At 50.3% G+C, this 26,811-nt stretch overlaps 1 protein-coding gene across 1 annotated transcript; it reads left to right on the top strand.

The window, feature by feature from the left end:
* Window positions 1-154: 154 nt before the first annotated feature.
* On the top strand, window positions 155-25,492 carry Polr2a (RNA polymerase II subunit A). The gene is made up of 29 exons (XM_055594108.1): window positions 155-646; window positions 9,632-9,764; window positions 10,071-10,207; window positions 10,299-10,472; window positions 10,587-10,868; window positions 11,082-11,243; window positions 11,363-11,583; window positions 11,800-11,932; window positions 12,478-12,602; window positions 12,721-12,931; window positions 13,296-13,505; window positions 13,584-13,752; window positions 13,891-13,985; window positions 14,112-14,315; window positions 14,815-15,037; window positions 15,175-15,358; window positions 15,757-15,928; window positions 16,017-16,122; window positions 16,625-16,830; window positions 18,773-18,997; window positions 19,121-19,367; window positions 19,906-20,006; window positions 22,309-22,413; window positions 22,504-22,686; window positions 22,835-23,038; window positions 23,498-23,684; window positions 23,812-23,925; window positions 24,023-24,172; window positions 24,252-25,492. Exons 1-29 carry the CDS (start codon window positions 554-556, stop codon window positions 25,406-25,408), a joined length of 5,913 nt encoding a protein of 1,970 aa, XP_055450083.1. The 5' UTR covers window positions 155-553; the 3' UTR covers window positions 25,409-25,492.
* Window positions 25,493-26,811: the final 1,319 nt, after the last annotated feature.

Genomic DNA, 26,811 nt, shown 5'->3' on the forward strand with positions numbered 1-26,811 from the left:
CGGAGCGACGCCCGACCGGGCCGCGGGCCCGCCACCCCGGCGCGCGCGCTCCGTGCGGGCCGCCGCGGGCGGCCCCGTAGCGCAAGGAAGGGCGGGAAAGGAAGGGGCGGGACACCAGGGCGAGTCTATAAAAGGCGTCGTTCGGCCGGGTCTCTCCTCAGAAGCGCCGAGAGCGCGGCCAGGACGGTTGGAGAAGAAGTGGCTCCCGGAAGGGGCAGCGACTAACTGCCGTGCCCTCCGCCGTTCGGGATCCCGGTTACTCGTTTATTCGTTACCCCTTTTCTTCTTCCTCCCTCCCGAAACCTCCTCCTCTCCTCCCTGCTTTCGTCTCCTTCCCGGGCGCCGACGGGTCTCCGGCAGGGAGACGGCCTCCTCCTCTCGGCCCTCCTCGGCTCCCCGCCTCCCCCTCCCCCGCCTCGCCCTCCCCGCCTCTCCCGCCCCGCTCCGGGAGCTCTCTCCCTGCGGCCGCCCGGACGGGTTCTGAGCTCCTCGGCGGCGGTGGCGCAGCCTTTTAGTAGCGAGATTTGCGCCTGCGCAGCGCGCCTGCCTCGCCATGCACGGGGGCGGCCCCCCCTCCGGGGACAGCGCATGCCCGCTGCGCACCATCAAGAGGGTGCAGTTCGGAGTCCTGAGTCCGGATGAGTTGGTAAGCCGCCCTTCCCTCTCCGACGCTGATGTGGTGCGGGGCCGCCGTCAGGCCGCAGAGTTCAGTTATGCCGGGACGTAAGCAGGCGGAGTGCCGTGCCTGCGACGGGCGCTTGGCCAGACGCGGACGGGGGTTCCGGACTTGAGCCCTGGGCGGCCGAAAGCTTGTGCAGGACGTGGGTTCTCGAGGTTTTGTTTTTGGCCCCTTCTCCACAAATACCGAGTACCCCGCTACGTGACAGTCACTAGGAACACACAGCTGAACAATTTAACAAGGACCCTGTCTTCTAGAATACTAAGACAGCACAAGAACAGAAGGAATGAGCGAAAAATAATACAGCCAGGTGCCTAGAATAAAGTGAAACGAGGACATGCTGTAAAATCGCTGAAATGGAAGGGTGTCAGAGTGCGGAGGGCTGGTCAGGGAGATGACGACACCCGAGTAATGAACGAAGAGTCACTCATCGAAGCCACAGATTCTGGTGAAGGAAACAAGTGTCTTAGAGACTGAACAGCCAGCGTTGAGGCAGGGGTTAGTGGGCAAGGAGAGCATTACAAAGTATGCTGAAGAGCCCTGGGGTGTTGGAAATTACAGAAAATTTCTATTTTCAGTAGGAAACCATTGGATAATTATAAACAATGACAACAGGTGTTTGGCTTTTTGAGACTGGGTTTCTCTGTGTAGACCAGGCTGGCCTCAAACTTAGACATCCGCCTCTGCCTCCCGAGTCCACCATGCCCAGCTAATGCTATTTTTTATACACATGCTTTACAGTAGCTCTGGAAAGAATTCATGGGGAGTGGATGAGGACAGAGAAGAGATGACCAGAGAGGGGGCAGTCTTAGACAGCTTTTGGAGACTTGGACTTCTTCCTCCTGAACTAACAGGAGAAAATAGAATGGAGTTAAATGAGACCGTTCTGTTAGGGAACTGCTCAACTATGGCAGAGTTCATAAAAACTTACATCAGGTTTGGGGACATCCAAAATCTCACAGACTACTACAGAATAATACTACAGAATTCCAGGTAAATATTTAAGCAAAGTAATAAGACATCAAAAAACACAGACCTTTAGGGGAGCTGATAGCAGAGGACAAACCTTACATTAATAAGTTAAACAACGGTAAGTTGTATGGTGAGCCTAAAATAAGCTAAGCATTGTACATGAGTCAGGCAGATACGAGACTCTTGTCTATCAGAGGCTCTGTTGACAGAACTAAAATAATAAATTGAAAAAATTTGTAATGTGATAGACAGGGTTTGATTTTTCAGGGTTTCTTTGTTTTTGAAACAGGGTCTCTCTCTGTAGTCCTGGCTTTCCTGGAACTCACTTTGTAGACCAGGCTGGATTTTTCAGTCTTTTTCTGGGGCTCAAAGTAAGCCTTTTCTCTGTGTGCCAGACAGGTGCTTTGACCACTTGGCTTCATGTATCCCCAGCCCTGGGTATTGTGAAGGAGAATCTTGGTGTTCAGTTCAAGCTGCCCTTGGAAATGATGATTCTTCTGCCTCACCTTCTGAGTCCTGAGAGCAGAAGCAAGCACCACCACATGTGGCCTGCTTAGATTTTTTTTTTTCCTCTCACAAATTGAAAAAAAAAAAAAGATAGGGCAGGGAAAAAATGGCTCAACAGTTAAGAGCACTTGTTGCTCTTACAGAGGACCCAGGTTCAGCTCCCAAACATCTGTAGCTCCAGTTGCAGGGCTCTGATATCTAAGCTCTGGACACTGTGCACTTGGTGCACAGACATACAATGCAGGCAAAACACCCTACACAAAAATGAAAATAATTTGAAACGTTGTATATGTCTCTGCGCAGGTGTATGTGGAGTTGGAGGTAATATGGTGATGAGCCACCTAGTGTGGGTTTTGGGCTCTGAATTCTGGCTCTCTGACGAGCAGTAAGGGCTCTTAACTGCTGAGCCATTTCTCCAGCCCGAGTTAGATTTGTTAATAAAGAACACATTAAAAGGAATTAGGGCCTCGAATGGTGATACACACCTTTAATTCCAGCACTCTAGGAAGGGAGGGAGGCTCTGAGTTCCAGGACAGCCAAGGCTACATGTAGTGAGACTGTCTCAAAAAAAAAGAAAAAAAATCTGCATTATAAACAAAGATTTCCTAATCTAATAGCAAAAAATACTGAGAAGGTGGTCATACTAGGCATTATTGCTCTGAGTTTTTTGAAGTTCATTCAGTCTTTAATATATGTATCTCTTGACTCAGTACCATACATACCAAGAATTCTTTTTTGTTTGTTTTGGTTTGTTTGTTTGTTTGTTTTTTAGACAGGGTTTCTCTCTGTAACCCTGAAACTCATTTGTAGGCTAGGCTGTCTTCATCCTCACAGAGATCCACCTGCCTCAGCCTCCCAAGTGTCCCCATCACCTGATCACCTTTCCTTCTGCCTTTACTACCACACCTACCCACTGACTACCGCCCTGTAGTAACCCTGCCGCAGGCCTCCTGGCGTTGTAGAGAGCTTTTCATCATGTTCCTTCCCCTGGAGGATCCAAACCCCAAGTGCAGTCTCCAAAACCCTGCCCCGATTGCCAGTCTCCTGGTAAATTAAAGGAGAATTCAAAAATGTCTTTAGGTATATTTATTTCGTGTGCATGAACGTTATGTCAGCATGCATTTATGCTGTATGTGTGCCTGGTGCCCGAGAGGGAAGAGGGCATTGGACCCCTGGAATTGGAGTTACAGAAGGTTAGGAGGGACCTTGTGGGTGCTGGCTCCTCCGTGAGAGTGAGTGCCCTAACCACTCTGCTCCGCTTCTTTCCTTTTGCCACTCTGACCTGCTTATCTTTTAACACTGCAAATTTATTCTTGCTTTAATTATTTAATTATTGTCTCTGCTGCTTAGAATAACATTACCAGACCTCTTATGTGCCTGTTCTTGTCTCGTGTCCTGTACTTAGATGCCTACCCTAACCACTTATTCTGTAACCCTTACCTTTGTTTTACTTTAATAACCTGTCACTCTTACAGGATTAACTTTTTTGACTACTTGTTCTCCTCAGAATGTTAGTTCCTAACTTTAGGGTGGAACAAGACTGCCCTAATAGTCTGAATCCAATGTTCCCAAACTACTGTCACCTTGGAGGCACTGTAGGGTAGTCACAGGGGCACAGGGTAGTGATCTGCACTGGTTTCCAGAGAGGTGTGGGTGCTCTGTAAAAGCTGCACATGGCTCACTTTCAGCAGTAGGGGGCGCTGGATCTCTTTGAGTGACATCATATTCTTGTGAAGCTGAATTGTTTTTTGTTTGGTTTACCTTTTTCTTGTAATTTTATTTGTGTGTGTATGTGTCAGCGTCAGCGTGTCGGCAAAGGGCAATGTGTATTCTAGGGTGGGTGCTACCAGAGATCACAGGCATCTGATCCCGTAGAGCTGTATTCAAGTTATTTGCAATTAAAAAAATATATATTTTTCCGTGTGTGTTTGGATGCTGTGTGTATGTGGGAGTGCTTGAAGATGCCAGAAGAGGTGTTGGCTCCCTGAAGCTAGTGTTAGAGATGGTTGTGAACCACCACAGATAGGTGCTGGGGAACCCAACTCCAGTCTTACCAAGAGCAGTATGTGGGATCTGCTCCGTAGACCAGGCTGGCCTCACAGTCAGAGAGCTGCCTTCCTCTTCCTCCTGAGTGCTGGGATTACAGGTGTGCCACACCCATCTCTCCAGCTTGTTTCTGTTTTTCAAGACAGGGTTTCTCTGTATAGCCCTGGCTGCCCTGGGATTCCAGGGGTGCCACCTCACCCGGTTCTCCCCAGCTTTTTGTGTTTGTGTGTTTTTTGAGACAGTATTTGGCTCTGACTGCTGGTATTACAGGCAAATGCCTTTATACATAGACCACAAAGCTATGATTTTAGCAATTGCAAATTTGGAGCAAGAAATAAGGGTGGTGTTAGTCAGTCTGATTCCAAGGATTGAGAAGTCATACGGTACCTAACAGTTGTAATAAATGAAAAGGTTTGGTTATTTGGAGAAAATAAAATGATTCTGTAATCCTAGTACTCACGGAGGCAGAGGCAGTCAGATCTCTGAGGCCAGCCTCTGAGACCAGGCCAGCCTGGTCTACAGAGAGTCCAGAATAGCCAGGACTACACAGAAAAAAAACCTGTCTCAAAAACAAAACAAACAAAAACCAAACTCTTCTTATTTCATTATTTATTTAGAAAAGGTCTCCATGTAGGCCCAGGCTGGCCTGGAACTCCCATTCCTCCTCCTGAGGTGACAATACATGTCACCACACTTGGCTTTACTTTAATGAATTAAAATAGTCTTCAGCTTATGTTTGTTTGTTTCAGATGGCTACTGGTTGCTCAGATATAAATATTTTTAAGTTTGGGTTTCCTTGCTTAATGGATGGATCTTGGGGGGGGGGCTGTTGGAACAGAGAGATAAAAAAACATACTTAAGGGTATGCAGAATGAGTCCTTTTCCATTTGTTTGTTTACTTATTTTGAGACTTGATCTCAGTATGCAGTCCTGGCTGGTCTAGATCACATACATAACCCAGGCTTTCCTCAAACTTGGGCTCGCTCTTCCTTCTGAGTGCTGGGACAACAAGCATGAGCTGTTGCCTGGCCGTTGTCTCCCTTTTTAAAAGATGCAGCACTTGGAGCTAGGGAGAAGTAGCTGTGCACTCGGAAAACCTACCAGCCGTGCGAGCCAGGTGGAGAACGGGTCCTGTGACCCTGCAGGGAGCAGAGAAGCAGGAGGCTCCCTGGGTTTGCTGACTAGTCAGTGTAGCCATATTGGTGAGCTCCAGGTTCGCTGAGAGCCTATTTTTGAGGGAATTACATGGTTTTATTTTGGGTGGGAAGATGGCTAATAAGGGGCTTCCTGTGGAATGTTCCTCAAGTCTTGGGGTAGAAGTTGAGCTTCAGAGGGCCCTTTGAGTTGGCAGATTGTCTGCTGCTGGGGCTAGAGAGGTGGCTCAGTGGTTTAGAGCATGTGCTGAGCATGAGGTGGTGCACACCTGTAACCCCAGCACTCAGAGGCAGGCAGATCTCTGTGAGTTCCAGGACAGCCTGGGTTACACAGAGAGACCCTGTCTCAAAAAACAACAAAAGAGCATGTGCTGGCCTGAGTTTGATTCACAGAACCCATGTCAGTGGCCCAAACTGCCTGTAACTCCAGCTCCAAGGCGATTTGATGCCTCTGACCTCTGAGGGCGCCTGCACTAATGGCCATATATCCACACACAGGACACATGCTCATAGTATAAAACTAAAAGGAATGTATGTGCCATGGAGCTAAAGAGATGGCTCAGTGATTAAGAACACTGGCTCTGGACCTTGGTTTAAATCCCAGCACCCAACTAGCAGCTTACAACACCCAACTCCAGTTCCAGGGAGCCCAGTGCCCTCTCTGGCCTCCTCAGCACTAGGTACACGTGCAGTGTGCATGCGCACATGCACACACAGAAAACTCAGACATATAAAACTACATCGTAAAAAACTGCTGGACATGGGAGCAGTGCTTGTAAGTTCAAGGCTGTCCTGGTCTGAACTGGTAGCTCCTGGCTGTTGAGGGCTACACACACAGTGAGACTTTTAAAACAGTGCTGTTACATTGAGTGAGATGGGGAGCAAGGAGAGTTAGTATTGTGATGTGTGTGTGTGTGACCTGGCATTAGACACATGCTGAGCACACACTGTCTTCAGACTATATCCTCAGTTGTTCATGTACTGGTTGAGGTGGTATGAGTTACCCTAATGAGATTGTCTTTGTCTAAATTAGGAGCTCGTAAAGGAACTGGTTTCCTGCATGTATTTGGCCAGCATGTTTAACCACTTGCTGGTATGTATGCCAGGCACTGAGGACGTAAATATATGTAAATACATATATAACATGCTGTGTGCCTCCAGGGTACATCGGGTGGGAATAACTGCTCCATGAGCAGATGGTTACAAATTGTGCTTAGCAGAGCCTGGCTGATGGAGGTGAGACCAGAGATACTGCTAGCACAGAGGGAGGCAAGGCTGCTGTGTCTGCCCTGCTTCCTGAGTGCTTCACCCTCTGCCACCATGCCTCTGCTTCTCTGATGGACGGTGTCTCCTCAGAGCTAGTGCGCCGCTCAGATAGAGGGCTGGGAAGAATGTCTGAGCTGAGCCTTACAGATGAATGTGTTCATTCAATGTGTGTGTAGGGTGAGACCAGTGGACTTTGGAGATAACTTGCTTTAGTTGGAGTATAAATATGTAGGGTGAGAGAGTAATAAATAAAGCTGTAAAGTGAGTTGAAGTTCAAAGATGGATCAGGACCTTGTGTGTTTGATAAAAAGCAGAGGAAAGAGACTGAGGTATTAATGAGCTTGGAGAACAGGCTGGTTGTATTTTTTCCTGTGACTGACACACTTGTCCTATGTGTGCATGTCAGGGCCGTAAGAACCAGTGTTTGGTTCAGGGTTAAAGTGCTGACTAATCTCAAACTGCCATTTGTTAACCTGTGGTGGCAGAGTAGTCCTTCCGTGCACAAGGAGAGCCTCTGGGGTGGTCTCCAGATGCAAGAAGAGCCTGGGGTAGTCCCTGTACTCAAGGAGAGCCTGTGGGGGAGTCTCCAGGTGCTCGCAGAAACAGGCAGTCAGTGAAAGGGTGTTCGGCTTGGTGAGTGTAGACGCTGAGCAGAGAGTTGAAAGTTTTTACTGTAATTCCTTATGCTGTGTAGTGTCTACGCTGATGGCCAGATTCATATCAGCTTCTGTGTTTTTGCATTTCATAGTGAGCAAATCCTCTTTGTGTAGCATGGGACATAGAGAAGCTGGTGAGGGTCCAGCCTAGTAATTTATTCCCACCCCAGGCCTGTCTGCTGAGTCAAACCATCTTGACGGATGCTGCTGTTATGGTATTGGGGGATATTGTTGTTTGCTGAGACACAGTCTAGCCATGAGGCTACAATAAGGAGTCCAAGGCCATCCTGGGCTACCCTAGATTCTGTCTTTAAAATGAATAAATGTTTGGTCATGGTGGTCCTTGCCTTTAATTAATCCCAGCACTCTGGAGGCAGGGGATGACAGATCTCTGAGTTCAAAGGGAAGGAAGCCAGGGCTGCTTAGTGAGGTCCTGTCTAAAAAAAAAAAGAGTGAATATCATTGTTTCTGCTCTTGTATGAGAGTGGGATGAACCTATGTTTGTGACTGGAGAGTGTTGGGTTTCATTTCTAATGACTGCTTGAGACTGAAGGCTTGGGTGAATAACTTCATGCAATTTCAAATTTCTCGTATCTAAGAGGTAAGAATTCATTCCTGGGAGGACGTCAGTGGTTAGGATTAGAGAGACAAGTTTTGTCTGTATCTCAGAGTTGACCCTCAATGAAGCTTTTATCAAATTGTTTGAGCCTTATGCCTCTAGAAGCTGGTGGACTAAAGCCTGACAAATTTTGAAGATCTAGCTTTCATTGTGTGAGAGGATACGCAAGGTTACCTTGACCACCATAGCTGCTTCCAAGCCAAAAATATAGCTTTGGACAGAGTGCTTGCCTTAGCATGCTTGAGGCCCTGGGTTTGACCCAGGACGACTTCTTTCTCCCTACATACACAAATGAACAGGAAAAAAAAAAGGCCATTCCTTCTGCCGCCTAGTTCTCTTTATTGAATGACCCACTAAGTCCTGCTCCACCTTTCTTAGAACTTGAGCTATTCATTTCTGGTCTGCCAACCTGTGTCCTTGCTTACAATAAAATTTTACCTGGATATGGAAGTGGTCAGGCAATTGGGAAGAAGGAGAAAGTAGCAAAGCTGGGGGGCTGAAGTGAAGAGCAGGTGGATACATTTTGGCAACACAGTTAGACTCTCAGGCCCCCGAGAGGCTCTCCAGGGGTCAGATAATCATGGCCTTGTTTCAGCTTGGAAGAAGAAAAAGACTAGTTTTGACACAGTGTAAGACCTCGGGTCTCACAGCTCAGGAGTTCAAGATCGCGATCGTGCCCTTCCCAGAAACTCCCCCAGACCAAGACTCATTGCAAAAGCAAGAGGTTTATTAACGGGGTCACCCCTGCCGGTCAGCAAAGAGTGGCACCGGGAGACAAAGGCCTTTAGGTTTTTAAAAGAAAAATTGCGGGAGATTTGAAGTTGCAGTCTTGGCAATTTAGGATTGGATGAGGAAGCTATAAAGTAAGATAATTGGTTAGTCTTAGGTGCTCAAGCTTGGCCAGTCCTGCCAAGTGTGGATGCAGCTGCAATTGAAGGTGGGGGTGGTTAGCTCATCCTTGAAGATTAGGGGCTACAGACTTTTGGCTGGAGGTCAAAAGCTACTCAGGAGAAGTCTAGGTTTGTTGCTAAGAAATGCTATCTCAAAGATAGGAGTTTTTCTTTTTGCTGAGTGAAGGTCATTGCTTGCTTGCCTTTTTTTCTATCTGTCCTCACAGATAGGGTCACATTCCTCCATTCTCTGGAAAGGTACTAAGAGGCTTTAGCTTAACCTGAACCTAAAACTCTATAGGCTTTAGAAGACATACAGGTTACAAAGTTAGTCTAACCCTTTCGACAGCACTTAACCTCTTGAACAACTTACAGTTCTTTTTTTATGTTAAATCTTGTGGATGTTGTAGTGACATAGAATTTAGCCTAGAGAGATTGCTGGGGTTCCAGTGCTAGCTTGAGGCAAGTGAATTGGGCTGGTGATGCATGTATAACCTTAGCTTTTGGAAGAAAGAGGCAGGAGGATTTTGAGATTGAGGCCAGCATGAACTACATAGCAAGATTGTCTCAGAACAACACTGGAGGTAGGTAGAGAGCCAAGGCTCATATTCTGTTAGGAACACGTGTCAGCCCACTCTCCTCCCCTCTTGCATACACACTGGCTGGAACATGCTTTGGGATGTGTTACTCAAGTTTAGTGTTCCAGAGCTTAACTATGCTGACGTTCCTATTTCATACCTGGTCAAACCAAGTGATTTGGTATTTTCTTAAGCCTTAGTACAAAATTCTCGATCTGTGCACTAGGAATCCTACTTAGCTGCTGCTGCTGTGTTTTTCTGCAGAAGCGGATGTCTGTGACAGAGGGTGGCATCAAATACCCAGAGACCACAGAGGGCGGTCGCCCCAAGCTTGGGGGGCTGATGGATCCGAGGCAGGGGGTGATCGAGCGCACTGGCCGCTGCCAGACATGTGCAGGTGAGCGCTGGCTTCAGGGGAGTCCCAAGTGCGCAGTGGGAGGCCCTTGAAGCCAGGGGTGGCTTGGTACCTAAAACCTAGTCTCAGCGGGCAGTGCTGCCACTGGCCTTTGATCCCAACGCTCAGAGGGGGTCAAAGGCAGTTGAGTTTCTAAGTTTGAGGCCATCCTGGTCCACAGAGCAAGTTCCAGGACAGCAGGGACTACATAGAGAAACCCTGTCCTGGAAAGAAAGAAACAAACAGAAATTCCTAGTCCCTTTATGGTCAGTGGGAGCTTTGAGGAAAGCGTTAGGTGTCTTTCCGCAGGGAACATGACTGAGTGTCCTGGCCACTTTGGGCACATCGAGCTGGCCAAGCCCGTGTTCCATGTGGGCTTCCTGGTGAAGACAATGAAGGTGCTGCGCTGTGTCTGCTTTTTTTGCTCCAAACTGCTCGTAGATTCCGTGAGTAGGGCCTTGGTCCCTAGTCTGGGAGGGTGGTTGCTAGCTGGGGTGAGGGGCAGCTCCAATTGACCCTGCTTTGTTCTTCCCCCAGAACAACCCAAAGATTAAGGATATCCTGGCCAAATCTAAGGGGCAGCCCAAGAAACGGCTTACACACGTCTACGACCTTTGCAAGGGCAAAAACATCTGTGAAGGTGGAGAGGAGATGGACAACAAGTTTGGTGTGGAGCAGCCTGAGGGCGATGAGGACCTCACCAAAGAGAAGGTGACAGGGGCTGCTGGGACTGTGAATCGGCTATAGAGAGGTGGTGAAATGACCCATCTGTGATGGCAGGGAAGGTCCCTTGCCGCGTTTTCATGGTTCTTCTCTCCTTGGAAGGGCCATGGGGGCTGTGGGCGGTACCAGCCCCGAATCCGGCGCTCTGGCCTAGAGTTGTATGCGGAATGGAAACATGTTAACGAGGACTCCCAGGAGAAGAAGATCTTGCTGAGCCCAGAGCGTGTGCATGAAATCTTCAAACGCATCTCGGATGAGGAGTGCTTTGTGCTGGGAATGGAGCCACGCTACGCCCGGCCTGAGTGGATGATTGTCACAGTGTTGCCTGTGCCTCCTCTGTCCGTGCGACCTGCAGTTGTGATGCAGGGTTCTGCCCGAAACCAGGTCAGATGCTCTAGCACCTGCACTGGGTGTCTGGGGAGAGAGCAAGCACTCCTGGTGTGGCATGTCCAAAGGGCCGGCCGGGCCACTTGATGTGGAGATACTCTGCCCCTTTAGAGAGACGCAGTGTGGTCTCACAGGGTCGCGTGCAGGCGTTACACTGTGTGCCTGGCACATGTGGGCTGAGCGTGTGATGCTGCCGATTTCTTGCTTCAGGATGACCTGACTCACAAATTGGCAGACATCGTCAAGATCAACAATCAGCTTCGGCGGAACGAGCAGAATGGTGCCGCTGCCCATGTCATTGCAGAGGATGTGAAGCTCCTCCAGTTCCACGTGGCCACCATGGTGGACAACGAGCTACCCGGCTTACCCCGTGTGCGTTTGCACACTTGTGCCCTTATGGATTGGAGCCAGGGTGGGGGCAGCATGAGGCAGCAGAACTGGAGGAGAGTCCAGCCCTGACCCCCCCTGGTGCCCTTCCTGTTTCCTTATAGGCCATGCAGAAGTCTGGCCGTCCCCTCAAGTCCCTGAAGCAACGGCTGAAGGGCAAGGAAGGACGAGTTCGAGGGAATCTAATGGGCAAGAGAGTGGACTTCTCAGCCCGTACTGTCATCACCCCTGACCCTAACCTGTCCATTGACCAAGTTGGTGTGCCCCGCTCCATTGCTGCCAACATGACCTTTGCAGAGATTGTCACTCCCTTCAACATTGACAGGTGTGTGTTAGTTCATAAACCGTGGCCACGGTGGCCAGGGTAGGCTTAGGGCACATGTTCTCACGAGCATGCCTTCCTCTGGAAGAGACGGCTTGCAGTGAAGCAGGGAGATACTGAAGTTTTTAAGTTTGGCATCCCCTTGGGGTTTGGGGTGAAAGTGGGAGTGGGTGCTTTTTGGAACCTCCTTTGTTCATTTCATACTTCTTTCCTTCCCAGACTTCAGGAATTAGTGCGCAGGGGAAACAGCCAGTATCCAGGGGCCAAGTACATCATCCGTGACAACGGTGATCGGATTGACTTGCGTTTCCACCCTAAGCCCAGTGACCTGCACCTGCAGACTGGCTACAAGGCATGTTGCAGGCTGTGACCGTTGCTAGTCGCCGATCAGGAGCCTGCTGTGGAAGGGGGCTGGCCTAGGTTTAAGCTTGTTGAGTGGCTGGTTGGTTTAGGGAGGCAGCAGTTGGAGTGTTTTGTTGGAGACGGGTTTTCACCATACACCCCAGGCTGACCTGGAGCTGGTGGGCGTCATGTTCCTCATGCTTGGTTCCTTAGTGCTGCTGTGTGCCACTGTAGACACTGGGTGCCTTCTGTTTTAAGGGGTCTGCCGACCCGGGTGTGTTGCTGGCCCTGATCCCAGAGTGGGGTTTTCATCCCATGTTGGCATGTGTGAGGTAGAGGGGAGAGTGTTGGATGTTGGTGTTTACGGCATTTTGTTATCCCTAATAACCTGATGCTGGACCAGGGCTGTAAAGGGGGTGTTTGACTCATTTCCCGGTGAAATAACTTCACAGGGTTGTCTCTTCTGTCTGCAAGAGACTCTACTCTAGGTCCACTGTCATTCCACTCTTAGTGGGCCTCCTTCACTGAGCACTGTCCTGTCCCTTACCTCTCCAGGTGGAACGGCACATGTGTGATGGGGACATCGTCATCTTCAATCGTCAACCAACTTTGCACAAAATGTCCATGATGGGGCATCGGGTCCGCATCCTCCCCTGGTCTACTTTCCGCTTGAATCTTAGGTCAGTTCTCTACCTGAGGGAATCAGGCTGAGGTGGGAACAGGCCAGGCAGTAAATGTCCCATTGATGTCACTGCAGACACAGTCCCAACTCTGGGTTCTTTCTTTCTTTGGCTGCAGTGTGACAACTCCATACAATGCAGACTTTGATGGGGATGAGATGAATTTGCACCTGCCACAGTCTCTGGAGACACGGGCAGAGATCCAAGAGTTGGCCATGGTGCCTCGAATGATTGTCACCCCCCAGAGCAATCGACCTGTCATGGGGATTGTGCAAGACACACTCACAGCAGTGCGCAAATTCACTAAGAGAGATGTCTTCCTGGAGCGGGTGTGTGATCCAGATATGAACTGGTCTTGGGTGGGCAAAAGGGTTTTAGAGTATGAAAGAGCCAGGGAAGGAGAGGTACAGTGTTTTGTTTTGTTTTGTTTTGTTTTGTTTTTCTTAAACTTCATGTATGTTTTTGTTAAATTTTTATTTTATCATTTCTGTAGTTCTTCCTTATTTTCTAATTATTAAAAGAAAAACAAGATCTTACTATTACATTATTTTGTTTTTAACTAAAAATTTGGAAGACACTTGTAATATCCTTTTGCTTCCAAAATCTGGCTTTTCTTGTTAGGTAGGGCAGCCTCCCAAATATTCCTGAGGTAATAAAATTCATGGTCTGACCTTCTCTTTCTTTTCCTCACAGGGTGAAGTGATGAACCTCTTAATGTTTCTGTCCACGTGGGATGGGAAGGTCCCGCAGCCAGCTATCCTTAAGCCCCGGCCCCTGTGGACAGGCAAGCAGATTTTCTCCCTCATCATCCCTGGTCACATCAATTGTATCCGTACCCACAGCACCCATCCTGATGATGAAGATAGTGGCCCTTACAAGCACATCTCTCCTGGGGACACCAAAGTAAGGCTCAGCTTCTGGGTGTATACAGGGTTGGACATTGAAATGAGAACAGCAGTTTGAGTGCATGCTTGTCCACAGGTGGTAGTGGAGAACGGTGAGCTGATCATGGGCATCCTTTGTAAGAAGTCCCTGGGCACCTCGGCAGGCTCTCTGGTCCACATCTCCTACCTAGAGATGGGTCATGACATCACCCGCCTCTTCTACTCCAACATTCAGACAGTCATTAACAACTGGCTTCTCATCGAGGGCAAGTACAGCGAGCACTTTCAAACCATGTCAGGCTTTTTTCCTCACTTCACTGTTTATCCTTTTTGATTCACACTGTCCTCCCAGATTGCCTAGGAGTCCAAAAGTGATTATTGCTAATGCTTTTCTTTTTCTCTAGGTCATACCATTGGCATTGGGGACTCCATTGCTGATTCCAAGACTTACCAGGACATTCAGAACACCATTAAGAAGGCTAAGCAGGATGTAATAGAGGTGAGAGGGAAGCCCGGGCAGACAAGAGTTTCTCAGGGATTTGAACTTAACTCCACAGAGCAAAACAAGGGTTTAGAGAAAGGGGGGATAGAGACTCAAACGTGCCAATGAGAACTCTTTCTCCAGGTCATTGAGAAGGCTCATAACAATGAACTAGAACCCACCCCAGGAAACACATTGCGCCAGACATTCGAGAATCAGGTGAATCGTATTCTCAATGATGCTCGAGACAAAACTGGCTCCTCTGCACAGAAATCCCTGTCTGAATACAACAACTTCAAGTCTATGGTGGTGTCTGGAGCCAAAGGCTCCAAGATCAACATCTCCCAGGTAAGAAGCTCCATTTTCCCACGTGTGTGTTACACACCAGAGTCTGGAAGAAAAGGAAGATGGGAAAAGTAGTAGGGATTCCCTACCACCGCTATGATGTTGCATCTTGACACAAGGTTCACTCGTGTGAAAGGCCTTTTTCTTTTTTTTTTTTTTTTTTTTTTAATTTTTATTTTATGTACATTTAGTGTGAAGGTGTCAGATCCCTTGAAATTGGCATTACAGACAGTTGTGAACTGCCATGTGGGTGCTGGGAATTGAACCCGGGTCCTTTGGAAGAGCAAACAGCACTCTTAACCACTGAGCCATCTCTCCAGCCCCCCCTTTCTCCTTTTTTAAATGTATGTTTTAGCTGTATCACCCAGGTTGAGTTTGAACTCAGTATCTTTCTGTGTCTTCTTTGCAACTGCTAGAATTACAAGGATGCACACTATTCCCAGCACCGTCTCACTCTTAATGCAAGGGGCAGTTACCTGCAGCTCTTTCCTCCCCATCCCAGGTCATTGCTGTTGTCGGGCAGCAGAACGTGGAGGGCAAACGGATCCCATTTGGATTTAAGCATCGGACTCTTCCTCACTTTATCAAGGATGATTATGGTCCTGAGAGTCGAGGCTTTGTAGAAAACTCGTACTTAGCTGGCCTCACACCCACCGAGTTCTTCTTTCATGCCATGGGAGGACGTGAGGGTCTCATCGACACGGCCGTGAAGACTGCCGAGACTGGTGAGGCTTTCTGACTCTGGGGACAGGAGTGGCAAGTCTCAGTCTAAAGGCTTCTTCCCCAAGGGGAATTGTGGCCTCTGCGTGGGAAGCCTTATTGCCCTCTTGCCTCAGGTCTTTGAACTGACTCCCTTTCCCAGGGTACATTCAACGAAGGTTGATAAAGTCCATGGAGTCGGTGATGGTGAAATACGATGCAACTGTGCGGAACTCCATCAACCAGGTGGTGCAGCTGCGCTATGGAGAGGACGGGCTGGCGGGCGAGAGCGTGGAGTTCCAGAATCTGGCTACGCTGAAACCGTCTAACAAAGCTTTTGAGAAGAAGTAAGGAAACAGGCAAACATGATTCCCACCCCGGGGTCCAGTGTGTGCATTACAGTTCTCCTTTAGAGATGGGACCTAATGCGCTCTGTGGCGGCTTTATCTTTAGCACAAACATTTCTCCACCCATTTGCTGCGTGGGAAGAGAGTGGGTCTAGATCTGCTCCGTTTTCTCCTTAATGGTGATAAAGGGAGCATAGAGGAACAGGTGCACACAGGTCCCATTAGTGTCTCGGGGCTGGGCCTTCCATGTCTGTTTAAGACTTGCCTCCAAAGCCCTAGTGTTTCTAGTTGCCAGTAGCTGCTGGTGTTCTGCTTACATTTGGAAACCTCCCACCATGCCTTACGGGGGTGAGAACAGAGACCATGTGTCCCCTGCTCTCTCCCCTTGTGACCTCCAGGTTCCGATTCGATTATACCAATGAGAGGGCCCTACGGCGCACGCTGCAGGAGGATCTGGTCAAGGATGTGCTGAGCAACGCCCACATCCAGAACGAGCTGGAGCGGGAGTTTGAGCGGATGCGTGAGGACCGGGAAGTGCTCAGGGTCATCTTCCCAACTGGGGACAGCAAGGTACAAAGACACAGGCAGTGCTAGACCAGAGAGGTCCTGCTGTGGCTGACAGCTCTCCCTTCAATCCCTTCAATCCCTTCTTCCTCAGGTGGTCCTCCCCTGTAACCTCCTGCGGATGATCTGGAATGCTCAGAAAATCTTTCATATCAACCCTCGCCTTCCCTCTGACCTGCACCCCATCAAAGTGGTAGAGGGTAAGTAACTAAAAAAAGTAAATAAAAGGAAAGAAAAGGACATGACTGCTCCTAGTGAAGGAGAAAGCTTGTTGTCAGTAAAAAGGAGAGCATAGCCAGAGGCAGACACATTACGAGAGTTGAGGAGTCATGACCCTGAGCCATGTGAAGAGATGGCAAAGGGAGAGAGGAGAGCCAGGTGCATCAGGCGGGAGGCCAAAAGTACAAAAGGAGTGGATAACCAAAATGTCTGGATTATAAAGGGCAGAGCAGCCCAGCGCCTGGGCTGGATAGAGGGCTGGGTATGCCGGTCATACCTTGTAAAGGATGTGGACTGAGAGGTGCTGGGAGAACCAGGAGTCCAGGTCCACTTTGCATATGTTAAATAGACAGCTCAGCCTTTTGAGACTTAACATGGTGACTGCAGTGCTGTCTCCAGACTGTTGGATCAGAGTCTGCTAGGGCTTGATCTGACAGTCTCTTTGCTTCCCCCCCACCCCCACCCCCCGCCATTGGGTCCCAGGAGTCAAGGAACTGAGCAAGAAGTTGGTAATTGTGAACGGGGATGACCCGCTAAGTCGGCAGGCACAGGAGAATGCCACACTGCTCTTCAACATCCACCTGAGATCCACACTCTGCTCGCGCCGCATGGCTGAGGAGTTTCGGCTAAGTGGAGAGGCCTTTGACTGGCTGCTTGGGGAGATAGAGTCCAAGTTCAATCAAGCCATTGTGAGTGTTACAATTCTCCCTAAGCCTTGATTTTTATTCTCTTGCTTATTGCTTCTCGGGTTCCTAGGAATAGCCCACTTCTTGCCACATGGCTTGATGTCTTTGCCAGGCTGCTCTGCGTAGCAGTGCCATTGTATCATAGCAACATTAAACACAAGGAATTGCCAGTCCTGTGTGAAAGAAACATGTTCATACAAACCGACCATGCTAGTTCAGGGCCTAAGTGGTATGACAAGGATATGAAATTAGAGTAGTCTTTATTTTCCTAGAATGTCTACTGCATGAGGATTAATTCGAGTAAATACAGGATGTAAAAGGAGAAATAAGAGAGATCATAGGTGCTAGAATATGTTTTCACTGTCTTTGAGGATTTTACAGAATAATGGAAGGGTGGAAAAGCATTATAATGGGACTGGAGAGAGATGACTCAGCATTAAGAGCACTTCTGCTTTGAGGGGACCCAGGTTCGATTCCCAAACATGGGCTGGATCACAGCTGTCTGTAACTCTGGTTTCAGTCTTTCAGTGCACCAGACAAAAAAGTGCGTACAGACATACATGTAAGGAAGATATCCGTACACAGTTAATAGCCAAGCATAATGGTGCACACCTTTAGTCCAGCACTTGAGTTCGACTGGTCTACAGGACAAATTAGGAAAGCCGGGGTTACAGAAACCAGGAATAATATTAATAGGCGCTGGAGAGAAGGCCCAGTGGTTTAGAGCACTTGTTACGCTGGCAGAGGAGATGGGTTCAGTTTTCAGACCTGCATAATCTAAAACACTCTGAAACTGCAGTTCCAGGGCTCCTCTTCTGACCCCTGTGATTCCAGCCACACATATGATGCACATAAATACATATAGGCAAAATGTTAGACACATTAAATGAATCTTTTTAAAAATTAATAAAAGTTGAAAAAAAACCCATAATTTTTGACATATTCTGAATCTGAGATAAATCTAGTATTACACGTTAATTAAAAGTACATTAGGGAGCCAGGCAGTGCTGGTGCACAGGCCTTTAATTCCAGCACTCAGGGAGGCAGAGGCAGGTGAATCTCTGTGAGTTCGAGGTCAGCCTGGTCTACAAAGTGAGTTCCAGGACAGCCAGAGTTATGTAGAGAAACCCTGTCTCAGAAGAGCAGAGAGAGAACAGCTTACATGACATGAAGCCTCCATGTCTGGGCTGAGAACTCAGATGTTGTTAAATGCCACTAATCCACAGAGCAGTGTGCAGGCTCCGCACAGTCTCACCAAGCTCCAGGGGGCTTTTGAGGCAGAAATCTATAAGCGGATCCTGATGAAATCCATGTGGAAGTACAAGTGACCCAGAATAAACAAAATGATCTTTGAAAAGATACAAGAAAGCTTTTGTGATAGCTCAGCAGGCGGAGGCGCTTGACGCCCCGCCTGGGAGCCTGTGGTGGAAGGGGAGCGCTCTTACAAGTTCCTCTGACCTCCATACGTGTCCCGTGGGATGCATGAGCCCACACATGCACACGTGTAGACATGGAGAATGTAGGTGTGGGCTGGAGAGATGGCTCTGAGGTTTAGAACACTTGTCTGATTTCCCAAAGGACCCGAGTTCAATTCCCAGCTCCCACGTGGTTCATAATTATAACTGCAGTCACAGGATCTGATACATTCTTGTGACCTCTGTAGAAACCAGAATATACATGCAGGCAAAAGACTCACACATGCACACACACAGTGGATGTGGCATGTTACAGTGTCTTTGCTGGGTATGTAGCATATCCCAAGTGATGCAAAGCGATAGCTTATGGACTGAAGTCTTGTCGAGAAAGTAATCGATTAAGACTGGTTTACTGTTCTTTCTTGCTTTGCTCCTCTTCCCCAAGTTCCGTAAGATTAACAAACAGCCTCACCCTGACTGCTTCCCGGCACTCTGCAGGCTAGGCTTTGGGTAACGCCAACTCTTCACAGGCCCATCCTGGGGAAATGGTGGGAGCTCTGGCTGCACAGTCTCTTGGAGAACCTGCCACACAGATGACGCTGAACACTTTCCACTATGCTGGTGTGTCTGCCAAGAACGTGACACTGGGTGTGCCTCGACTGAAGGAGCTCATCAACATTTCCAAGAAGCCGAAGACCCCCTCGCTCACTGTCTTCCTCTTAGGCCAGTCTGCTCGAGATGCTGAGCGGGCCAAGGTAGGAATCAGGATGGTGGACTGCCTGACAAGCTTGAACCAAGAGGTGGAAATAGCTCTGAGGCTTTCACTAGGCCTTTTGAGGGACCCCAGGGCCATGTCGTGAGTCTTCGTCTCTTCCTAGGACATTCTGTGCCGCTTGGAACATACAACACTGAGGAAGGTCACTGCCAACACTGCAATCTACTATGACCCCAACCCCCAGAGCACAGTGGTGGCAGAAGATCAGGAGTGGGTGAATGTGTACTATGAGATGCCTGACTTCGATGTGGCCCGAATATCCCCCTGGCTGCTGCGTGTGGAGCTGGACCGAAAACACATGACTGACCGGAAGCTCACCATGGAACAGATTGCTGAAAAGATCAATGCGGGTGAGGCTGGGCAGACAGCCAGGTGGATGTCCCACCTAGGTCTCGTCACTTGAGTTCTCAGAGACACTTGTGAATTTGCTTCTTGTCCAAGCATGTTTCATGCTCAGTTTGGGTGTGCTTTTGTGCACTTGCACGACTGGAGGCCAAAGGCTGACATTGGGCGTGTCTTCCTCTTTCGATCTCTGCCTAAACCTGGAGTCCACTGTTTGTCTGGGCTGGATGACCAGCAAGTCTGTAGGGTCTGTCCATCTGTCTGTCTCCTCTCGTCAGCACTGAGGTTACAGACATGCCCCTCACCCCACCCTGACTTCTGCATGAGTTCTGGGGCTCTGAACTCAGGTCCTGATGCTTGCAGGGAAGTGCTTTTACTCCTAAGCCATCTCCCCAACCTCCTTTTCCTTTGTACGGATGTGTCTGTGAGAAGGAAGTGTCTGTGAGGAAGAGTAAGCCAAAAGAGCCCCCTGAGAGGAGTGCACATGAAGAGCCTAGAGACACTGTTACCTGCAGCCCTTCTCAGGGTGCATCCCTGTCCCTCCAGGCTTTGGCGATGATTTGAACTGCATCTTCAATGATGATAACGCAGAGAAGCTGGTCCTTCGTATCCGAATTATGAACAGTGATGAAAACAAGATGCAAGAGGTAAGCGGGGGTCCAAGGGGGGATAAAATTTTATTTAGTGACCAAAATGGTTAAGACATGAGCAGAGCCGGGTGGTGGTGCACACCTGTAATCCCAGCATTTGGGAGGCAGAGGCAGGCGGATCTGTGAGTTCATTGGGAAGGGAGCTCATAGCTCTGCCACTCGGCTGTCCTCCCAAAGCTCCTGCACTACAGACTTCAGGCTTCGGGCAGATTGGACAGCAGGAATTACTGTGTCCTTGAAAATGGTATACAGCAGACACAGGATCATGTCTGACTTTTGGTGTGGTCTTGGGCATGGCTCCTGAGAGCCAGTGCTGCTCTGGAATTAGGTGCCTGGTCCACATATTCGGATTCCCTTGAACCTTACTTTGGTGGGGGGGGGGGGGGGGGGGGGTGGATTTATTTGATTTTTGTTCTTTTGAGTCGGGTTCTGACCATTTAGCCCATTAGCCCGGGTAAATCATGACGCGCACGCGCACACACGCACACACACACCTGCCACCCTGTCATGCACACCATATCACAGAAAGGTGAGCAGAGCTGGAGTGATGACTGCTCTTCCAGGCTCCATCCCTAACACCCACATGATGGCTCCAGTCCTGGGGGTTCTGGTGCCCTCTTCTGGCCTCTGAGGACCCTACATGCAAGTGGTGCACAGATATACATGCAAGCAAAACACCATACATCCAAAATAAGCGTTTAAAAAGATTGTCTTTAAACGTGGTGAATTATACCTATAATCCCAAATCAGAATGTGGAGGCAGGAGTCACAAGTTTGAGCCCTACTTTATATTTGAGAGAGAATCTCACTGTAGCTCTGTCTGTCCTGAACTCACTGTGTAGACCAGGCTAGCCTCAAACTCAGAGATCCACCTGTACCTTGTTTTTTAAAATTAATGTATTTGGTTTTTTACTTATTTTTGGTTTGTTTGAGACAGGGTTTCTTCGTGTGGCCCTGGCTGTCCTAGAGCTCATTATGTAAAGGGTTAGCCTCAAACACATAGAAATCTGCCTGCTTCTGCCTCCTGAGAGGAAGGGTGTCGCCACTAAACCCAGCTAAAAAAATTTTTTTAATTTTAGGTGTGTGGGTGTTTCCATGTGTGTATATGCACCATAAGTATTCATTGTTCCCTTGGGGTCACCTGGCACTGGAGTTAAAGATGCTTGTGAGCCACCATGTAGGTGCTGGGAACCAAGCCCAAAGCCTCTGAAAAGGCAACAAATGCCCTTGATACCAAACCATTTCTCCAGCCACTCCAGGGTTCCTCAGTGTCAACTCCGGTCTCTGGTCTTTAAAGTCTGGTCTTGATTTTCTGCCCTTGTCTCCCAGTCATTGGGATGATAGGTGTGCTTTCCATGCCTGGCTGCCTGGCCTGAAGGGTGCGCTAACCCTGACTTAGAGAGGATGGCAGTGACAGAAAGAATGGCATATATTGATGGATTAAAAGTGGACACTGTAGGCTCTCAAAATGGGCTCAGCAGGCAAAAGTGCTTGCTGTAATCCTGCTGACCTGAGCTTGAGTCCCGGGAACCTGTGGTTGAGAGAGATCAATTCTTAACGAGTTCTGTGACTTCCGTGTGTGTGTGTGTGTGTGTGTGTGTGCATTCGGGGCTTTCAGAGATGGCTCAGTGGTTAAGACCCTGGCTGCTTTACTCAAGTTGAGTGATTCCCACTGCCGTCAACGGGTTCACAGAGACTCCGATGCCTCCTCCAGCCTGTCGGGGGCTGCACTCGCATGGTACAGCCACGCTCGCAGGCAAACTCTCCTTTAAAGAGGAGCCGAGTTACTTTGCACCCAGCGCAATTAGAAGTGGGAAATGCATTTCGGTGGGAGGGTGCACCTCCAATTCGATGGCGTGAGGTGTGGGGCAGGAGAATCAGGGTGGCCTCTGAGACATGAGATCCTGTTTCAAAACCAATTTCAGAAAAGGGTGGCTAGGTCCTGAAGAGTTGGCTCAGCAGCTAAGAATTCTCCTTTCTCTTGTTCATCTGTGTAAGACAGTTCCTCTGTGTAGCCCTAGCTATTCTGGAACTCCGAGATCTGCCTGCCTCTGCCTCCCAAGGGCCAGGACTAAAGGCGCATGCCACTGTGCTGGCTTAGTGCTTGGCACCTTACAGCAGACCCAGATTCCGTTCCCAGCACCAGGCTCCCATGCTGTACATGGACATGCACCCGACAAAACACTCTTAATCAAAGTTATGTTAAAAGCTGAGAGGCCTGAGGAGCCAAGGAAGCAGTTATTTCTTGAAGAAGTGTAGGCTGGGAGGGCCCTGGGTTACAGACTCCCTGTTGTCACAGGAGGAGGAGGTGGTGGATAAGATGGATGATGATGTGTTCCTGCGCTGCATTGAGTCCAACATGCTGACAGACATGACCCTGCAGGGCATCGAGCAGATCAGCAAGGTCAGCACCGGCCCCTCCGCCCTGTGGCCAGTCAGCCTGACCCGGGTACGCGCAGCCACCTCAGCCTGACGGCAGCGCACTGTCTTGCAGGTGTACATGCACTTGCCTCAGACAGACAACAAGAAGAAGATCATCATCACAGAGGACGGCGAGTTCAAGGCCCTGCAGGAGTGGATCTTGGAGACGGATGGCGTGAGCCTGATGCGGGTGCTGAGCGAGAAGGACGTGGACCCCGTGCGCACCACGTCCAATGACATTGTGGAGATCTTTACGGTGAGCCCACTGGACGCCACACTCTTTCCACGCTTAGGCTTTCTGAATCCACGTTCTAGTTCTGGATGGACTGAGCCCAGCTACCTTCCGTGCTCAGTAGAGACAGCATCGGGGAGACGACAGCTAACGGCCTCTTTCAACTCCGTAGGTGCTGGGCATTGAGGCTGTGCGGAAGGCCCTGGAGCGAGAGCTGTACCACGTCATCTCCTTCGACGGCTCCTACGTCAACTACCGGCACTTGGCCCTCCTGTGTGACACCATGACATGCCGAGGCCATCTGATGGCCATCACTCGTCATGGAGTCAACCGCCAGGACACTGGCCCCCTCATGAAGTGCTCTTTTGAGGAAACGGTAACAGCAACCTTTTCCCCCGGGTTTTAGAGACAAGGACTTCCCAGCCTTAAACCCTGAGTAATGGTGCGGCCTCAGCCTTCTGGGGCTGCAGTCACAAGCATGAGTCACCATGCCTGGCTGCTAATGAGTTTTATTTTATCGTCATGTTGTGGTGTGTGTGAGACAGGGTCTTACTATGTAGCCCTCACTGAAACTCCCTGTGTAGACCAGGCTGGCTTTGAACTCAAAAAGAAAATTATTTCTCTGTCTCCCAAGTGCTGCCATTAAGCCACCACGCCCAATTTAGTGAAAGCAGATTCTGAGGAGATTGAGAGAGGGTGGTTTGTGTCCGGGCGGTGAGTGTGCAGGCCGTTGGCACTGCCCTTTGCTGTAGGTGGTTGGGCTGTGGTGTGAGTGAGCCACTCTGTGTGCTGTGCTGTGCTGTGTTGGGGACTGATGTCTCTTCTGGTTGTGCAGGTGGACGTCCTCATGGAGGCAGCTGCTCATGGGGAGAGTGACCCCATGAAGGGGGTCTCTGAGAATATCATGCTGGGACAGCTCGCTCCAGCCGGCACTGGCTGTTTTGACCTCCTGCTTGACGCCGAGAAGTGCAAATATGGCATGGAGATCCCCACCAATATCCCTGGCCTGGGAGCTGCTGGACGTGAGTCGGGGCCTCGGCTGTGCACAGCTGGCTGGCTCTGGAGGGTGGGGAAGGGCAGGCATGCCGGAGAGGGTGCCGTTATTCCCTGGGTGCTGCTCCTCGTGCCTTACTCCAGGTTTCTTTGCAGCCACTGGCATGTTCTTTGGCTCTGCACCCAGTCCAATGGGAGGAATATCTCCTGCAATGACACCCTGGAACCAAGGTGCAACCCCAGCCTATGGTGCCTGGTCCCCCAGTGTTGGTGAGTAGCCGAGTCCAGGAAAAGCACATTGGCCTTGACGGGGCCTGGGGAGCAGGTGTCGTTGAGCTCGGCTGATTGCACCTATTCTTCCTGTCAGGGAGTGGGATGACCCCAGGAGCCGCCGGCTTCTCTCCCAGTGCTGCGTCTGACGCCAGTGGCTTCAGCCCGGGCTACTCCCCAGCATGGTCCCCTACACCGGGCTCTCCAGGCTCCCCCGGACCCTCAAGCCCATACATCCCGTCACCAGGTGAGGTGTCTGCCCTGTCCTTGCTCCTCACTTCCTATGCCAGGCTCTCCATCACTCATCTCTTTGTCTTTCCCCGCAGGCGGCGCTATGTCTCCCAGCTACTCCCCCACGTCACCTGCGTATGAGCCACGCTCCCCTGGGGGCTATACGCCCCAGAGCCCCTCCTACTCCCCTACATCACCCTCCTACTCCCCAACCTCTCCATCTTACTCTCCAACCAGTCCCAACTATAGCCCTACCTCACCCAGCTACTCGCCAACCTCGCCCAGCTACTCCCCGACCTCACCCAGCTACTCCCCGACCTCGCCGTCCTACTCGCCCACCTCACCCAGCTACTCCCCAACTTCTCCCAGCTACTCCCCAACCTCACCCAGCTACTCCCCAACCTCTCCCAGCTACTCCCCCACCTCTCCCAGCTACTCGCCCACCTCCCCCAGCTACTCGCCGACTTCACCCAGCTACTCGCCCACCTCCCCCAGCTACTCCCCAACGTCTCCCAGCTACTCCCCAACATCTCCCAGCTACTCCCCAACGTCTCCAAGCTACTCCCCCACCAGCCCTAACTACTCCCCCACTAGTCCCAACTACACACCAACGTCACCCAGCTACAGCCCAACGTCACCAAGCTACTCTCCCACTAGTCCAAACTACACGCCGACCAGCCCCAACTACAGCCCAACCTCTCCCAGCTACTCCCCGACTTCACCCAGCTACAGCCCCACCTCACCCAGCTACTCCCCCTCGAGCCCACGGTATACACCCCAGTCTCCGACCTACACACCGAGCTCACCAAGCTACAGCCCCAGCTCGCCGAGCTACAGCCCCACTTCACCCAAGTACACCCCAACTAGTCCCTCCTACAGTCCCAGCTCACCAGAGTACACCCCAACCTCTCCCAAGTACTCGCCCACGAGCCCTAAATACTCACCTACTTCTCCCAAGTACTCTCCCACCAGCCCCACTTACTCCCCCACCACCCCCAAATACTCCCCCACCTCACCCACCTACTCCCCGACCTCTCCAGTCTACACCCCCACCTCCCCCAAGTACTCGCCCACCAGCCCCACTTATTCGCCCACCTCCCCCAAGTACTCTCCCACCAGCCCCACATACTCGCCCACCTCCCCCAAGGGCTCCACCTACTCGCCCACCTCTCCTGGCTACTCGCCAACCTCTCCTACCTACAGCCTCACCAGCCCCGCCATCAGCCCTGACGACAGTGATGAGGAGAACTGAGAGCCAGCAGGCACTGCAGCAGCAGGTCAGGGTCAGGCCGCCTCAGTGGCCTGTGCAGCCCTTGCTTGGGTCCCCTGTACATAGCTCCTGTGACAGAGTCCTCTGGGAGGAGGTCTGGACCCCAGTTTTGATTGGCTTCTTTTGTCTTGCCCCCTATTCCTGCGGTCTCGGACTCACTGGCCTAACTGCAAGGTTCTGTCACCTGACCAGTGCCCTGCCCAACCCCAAGGTGGGGGTCTCTCTCTGCCTGTGGCTTGAGGGTCTCACAGGCATTTTAACCTCGGAAGGCTACTTCCTGCTGTGGGTCGTACATCTCATCTGGAAGAACAAAGCTTAAGCTGCCTTTGTCTGTTATTTTTGAAATTTAAATAAAGTTTACTAATTTTGACCAAAAGTCTGTGGGCGTACAGCTTGATTGGGACTCAGGGAGGCAAGATCTCCAAGCCCTTCAGCGTGTGTGGAGAACACAGGAGCCTGGATGCAGAAGCAGAGATAGTCTGCCTGGGTCCACCATCAGGAGGCGTGGATTGTTTTCTTGTGGGGTTTTAAGACTGGCTTTTATGTGTGTTTGGCCTGTGTGCTATGTCTGTGCACATGTTTGGAGGCCAGAAGAGGGTATTGGACCCTTTGGAACTAGAGTTACAGACTACTGTTCGCTGCCGTGTATGCTGAAGCCCCACTGAGGATCTGCTGTAAAGCTCCGGACGCCCCTGTCGGATGTTTGCCTCTGTAGTCTGCCTGTGCTGGCCTACTCGAGAGTCTCTGCCTCTGTCCAGGAGCACTGGAATTAAAGGCGTGTATGGCCACACCTAACCCTAATTTTTTTGTTTAGGTTTTCTTGAGTGACTTTTGCATGTATGTGTGTGTGCCATGTGTGTGCCTGGTGCCCAAGGGTCAGAAGAGGGCATGGGGTCCCGACCTGTAGTTTTAGAGTAATTAGGAGCCACCAAGTGGGTGTTGGGAACCAAACCCAGGTCCTCTGAAAGAACAAGTGGGGTCTTGTTTTTGTTTTTAAGACGAGAGTTCCTCTGTGTAGCCTTGGCGGGCCACAAGCTCCCCAGTGCTGGGTTACAGGGGCTCGCCACCACTTGTTCCGCCAGGGCAGAGCCAGTGTTCTTAGCCCACCGAGCTGTGTCCCCAGCTCCCCTCTCTTTCTGGCATTTCTATTCTACACACAGACCCATCTGCCCCTCTGGAGTGCTGGGATCACAGACACACACCACCATATCTAGCCTTAGAACTTAATTTTTTAGGAAAGAGGTTTTTGCCAGATTTTTGTGGGGTGGCACATGAATTTACCAGCACTCCAGAGGCAGAGGCATGCAGATCTCTGAGTTCAAGGCCAGCCTGGCCTACGAAGTGAGTCCAGGACAACAGCCAGGACTACACAGAGAAACCCTGTC

This window comes from Psammomys obesus, unplaced genomic scaffold (assembly GCF_907164565.1).
Source record: "Psammomys obesus unplaced genomic scaffold, mPsaObe1.curated_primary_1811, whole genome shotgun sequence".
NCBI lineage: Eukaryota > Metazoa > Chordata > Mammalia > Rodentia > Muridae > Psammomys > Psammomys obesus.

Bases quoted from the DNA above. Each gene is read 5' to 3' on its own strand.
- Polr2a (XM_055594108.1), top strand. From the start codon at position 554: ATGCACGGGGGCGGCCCCCCCTCCGGGGACAGCGCATGCCCGCTGCGC. The intron at 10,208-10,298 runs GTGAGTAGGGCC...TTCTTCCCCCAG, and splicing joins CCAAACTGCTCGTAGATTCC to AACAACCCAAAGATTAAGGA. The intron at 13,986-14,111 runs GTGAGAGGGAAG...CTCTTTCTCCAG, and splicing joins CTAAGCAGGATGTAATAGAG to GTCATTGAGAAGGCTCATAA.